The sequence below is a fragment of the Penaeus monodon genome, unplaced genomic scaffold (genome assembly GCF_015228065.2).
Source record: "Penaeus monodon isolate SGIC_2016 unplaced genomic scaffold, NSTDA_Pmon_1 PmonScaffold_4161, whole genome shotgun sequence".
Lineage (NCBI taxonomy): Eukaryota > Metazoa > Arthropoda > Malacostraca > Decapoda > Penaeidae > Penaeus > Penaeus monodon.
The window spans coordinates 6171-9778 of NW_023658958.1; the positions used below are offsets into that span (position 1 = coordinate 6171).

Sequence of the window (3608 nt, forward strand, 5' to 3'; positions counted from 1 at the left end):
CTTTTGTATTATGAGGCCAGGCCCCTGCCTATGTTGTTGGTGTGGTTGATCCAAATAGTGGCTGGTTTGCGTTAAAATCTCCCCGGATTTATATTGGTTTGTTTTCTCGGAGCTGCAGGGTTCGGGGTTTTGGTATTATGGTCTACGTGGGGGTAGGTAAGTGTTTCCAAAAATTTATGGGTCCTTGTGGTGTGTTTTTTTCGATGCCAAAAGGTCTAATGGAAGTTGTTGATGATTTTGTTTGGATGTTGTTTTTGATTGCTTAACACCCACGCTTTGTTCTTGTGCTTGTTGGAAAGTAATTTTGTATTGTATATATTTATGGTTGTGTTATTGACCCATGGCTGTTTAAGAGGATGAAGTGGGCGTGTTTTCGGGGAGGTTTGCAGAGTTTTTGTGTTTCCATTTTTTCCAGTGTAAGACGTTGTGTTGTATATGGTGAGGCGGAGTGTAGTGTGGAAAATGCCATGTTGTGTTGTTGTTTTTGTGGAGCGTCGATGAGTTCCGTTGGGGATTTTGGAATTTTCTGTAGTATCGATCATGGGGGTTTTTCCATGTGTATGTTACTTCCAAGGGTTACATTATTTTTTTTAGCTATAACCCTGTTTTTAAAAAGCTCGCTTTGGTCATGAGCCACTTGATACGGTTCTTTCTAATTTCTTGCCCAAATTTTCCCCTCTTCCAATTATGTATTTCTGGGGGGTTTTTTCAAACAGTCGTTGCCCTAGAAAGAGGGTCAAATGCAGTGCCGTCCATGGGGGGTCCCAAAACCTCCTCGTCTTGTGACATCTTTCGACTTTTTTGTACCGGGGATGGGGTGGGGGGTCCCGGGGGGTATGGCGGGCTCCCCTGGGGGGGTCTTGTTGATGGGGGCCGGGAAGTCTGGGGGACCTCCGTGGGAGGGTCCCGCTGGTGGCTGCTTTTTGGGGTTGCTCCTTTGGGCCCAACTGGGCTCGGCTTAGGAGCTGTCCTGGGGTGGATGGGGGATCGGGGGGGTCTTCATTGTTGCTTCTCCAGGGCAACTCATGTATTACTCCCCCCGTGGCAAGGGGTAGTGTCGGAGATTTACAGGGGGCTGGTCACCTTTAAAAGCCCCGGGGTCGGCCCCCCCCAGATCAAGCTCGGAGGTTATTTCTTGCTAGGCCTCCTTTGGGATGGTGCCTAAAGCCCTTTTCAGGGGCAATGAGGTTCTGCTGTGAGCAGAGGGGAACAACATGAATTTTTGAGAGATCGTTTGGAAAACTAAGTGGACTGTCTCCTGCGCTGCCTTTTGCGCCACTACCCTTAAGAGGCCAGCTTCTTTTTCTTTCTCCTTTTCTTTTTTTCCCTTTTTTGTGAGACTTTCATAGCCTCTTTTTTTGCAGGGGAACTGTTGGCGAAAGGGGCGGTGGTCACCCCGCAATTGAGGCATTTTTTCACATTACTTTTGCATCCCTGTATGAGTGTGTGGAGGGCCGCATTCAGAGCACCTGGGGCTCTTTTTCTCCCTTTCTTGGCTTTTTGATATGTCCTAGCCTAGCAGTTCATACCTGCCTGAGTGGCGTGAAGCGTCAAATTCAATTTGCCAAGGGGCGACAAAAAGGGTTTAAAGGTAAATACCCTTTCTCTGATGTTTTTGGGAGCCTGGTGCCTGAGAAGTGGACTTTGAGGGTTTTGGTTTTTTGAGGGCAACCTTTTCGACATGGGGGTCGGGGGAGCTGCCTGATCTCTCGGGAATGGCTGACTCAGGTCGTTAACCCCCGTGTCCCCGTCCGTCTTTTGAAGACCACGGAGCTTGGGGCCCTTTACGCGGGGGGGGGCACAGGGGTGAACCCAGATTCTTTAGCATATCGCTGTCGTGGGGAGAAAATTTTTTTGGGGATGGGCGTCTCATCAAAGAGAGCAAATATCCCTTTATGGATTTGTAGTACCGGGGGGTACCCTGATATTTGGCCTAAAAAAGAGCCTTGGCAGGGGGGTCCCCGCGGTTAGGGGCCGGGGGCCCCCTTGAGAAAAGACTTACCTTAATAATTTTAACATAAATGAGGGGGGTGAGATGGGGGATAAGGTGATTTGAAAAGAATGAAAGTTAGAAGCCGAAATAGAGGGCCCGGCTCGACCCCCCTAGTACAGGCTGGAGCGTTCTCCCAAAACTAGAGGTCGGAGTTTATGTGTTGGGCAACCCCTTCTGCCAAACTTGCTATAAAGGGGCAGTAGGTGAGAGTGCACCACCCAAACGCAAGAAAGGGAAGAAGTTTAGTAGGATAAAGCCAGTACAGGTCCCCCCAACTGCTGGGGCCTCCCTATACAGGTTTCCTGTTAGAGAGAGCTCGGGTCGGGGAAAAGGGGTAATATTCCCTTTCACCCTCAAAAGTTAGAAGGAAATACCGCTAAAGGGGTAGAAGGCAAAAACTCGAAAAAAAGAGATTCTTTACTAAGCTTTTTTTTTAATTTAGAGGGCAAGATAGCAAAAAATCGCGGCGCGATTGAGGCCTCGGCAGACCAGGGTTGCTCAAAGACCTTTTTAGGTCGTTTTTTCTATATGGTCACTCTCTTGGCTTTTACTGGGTGAGCGTGGGAACCTTTACCACCTTCACCACATCACCACCTCTCTTTTTATGGTCTATGTGCTGGCCACAAACCCTTTTTTGTATATATGTGTTTTTGTAATTTTCGACGTATATATTCACTCGTGCGTGCAAAACCAAGGATGTTTCCCCCCTTGCAGAAACTCACATTTTTGTATAATGTATATTTTATTTTTATTGCTTTTCTTGCTTGAATTTGCGAAATTCTGGCTTCGCCCCCGGGGCCCTTTTACTTATTTGCCCGGGCCTTTTTCGCTTTTTTTTGGCGTCTCATTTGTTTTGGGCTGCACTCATGCTTTTCCGGGCGGTGGATTGCCGCAGGCGCTTTCCCGTAGCCGTGGGGTAAGCATTTGCATAAACCTTTACCAGCACGACGGCTGTGTTCTTGGGCTTTTTCTTAGGAAATTCTGGCACCAATTCCCAATAGTGTACCATGTGGGGGGGGGTTCGGCTCGCCGCATGCTGCAAAACCTCTCTTCAGTTTATGGTTTTTTATATCTCCCTGCCATGGTAACCTAGGCACATTTTTGTCAAATGACTTCGGTACCCTGTTGTTTTTTCAGAGAGTGCCAGTGGTTTCCGTGGCATCTGAGTACCGCGGCCGAGGGGGGAAAATCCGTTTCCTCTCTGTGAGCTGCAGAGGAAGGGGTTGGCCGTCACCGACCTTCCTCTTAAGTAATTTTCGGCTCTGTGTATTTTTCTGGGTTAGGGGCAACCCTGGGGGATTTCGGCTATCTGTCAGCAAGCTCATTGCCTCTGGGCCCATTGGCTGGGAAACCCCGTTTTATATAATTTTTTCTACCCCGAGCAAACACCTTTGTGCTATTGTGCGGATGGTTTTTTTCAGGGGGTAAAGTTTCATGGGGGATGCTGCTGAAGACGTCGACGGCTCCTTTTGGGGTCTGTGTGTATGACCACTGTCCCCCCCTCACGGACACGTGGCTCAGTGCCCCATGAACAACTGCCTCTGCCTGTAGCGAGGAGGCGTTGTCTGTTACCCTCTGGATATTGTGGCATCCCCTTGCTGCAAAAGCCGGGGCC

General features: G+C 48.9%; 1 protein-coding gene across 1 annotated transcript; it reads right to left on the bottom strand.

Annotated features, from left to right (window-relative positions):
* Positions 1-708: 708 nt before the first annotated feature.
* Positions 709-3002, bottom strand: LOC119570848 (basic proline-rich protein-like). The gene is made up of 4 exons (XM_037918431.1): positions 2934-3002; positions 1600-1782; positions 1162-1193; positions 709-970 (listed from the first exon to the last, which is right to left on the bottom strand). The coding sequence occupies exons 1-4, from the start codon at positions 3000-3002 to the stop codon at positions 709-711; spliced, it is 546 nt and encodes a 181-aa protein (XP_037774359.1).
* Positions 3003-3608: the final 606 nt, after the last annotated feature.

Bases quoted from the DNA above. Each gene is read 5' to 3' on its own strand.
- LOC119570848 (XM_037918431.1), bottom strand. From the start codon at position 3,002: ATGGTACACTATTGGGAATTGGTGCCAGAATTTCCTAAGAAAAAGCCC. The intron at 1,783-2,933 runs GTAAAGGTTTAT...CCCCGCGTAAAG, and splicing joins AGAACACAGCCGTCGTGCTG to GGCCCCAAGCTCCGTGGTCT. The intron at 971-1,161 runs GCACCATCCCAA...CATCCACCCCAG, and splicing joins GCCCCTGAAAAGGGCTTTAG to GACAGCTCCTAAGCCGAGCC.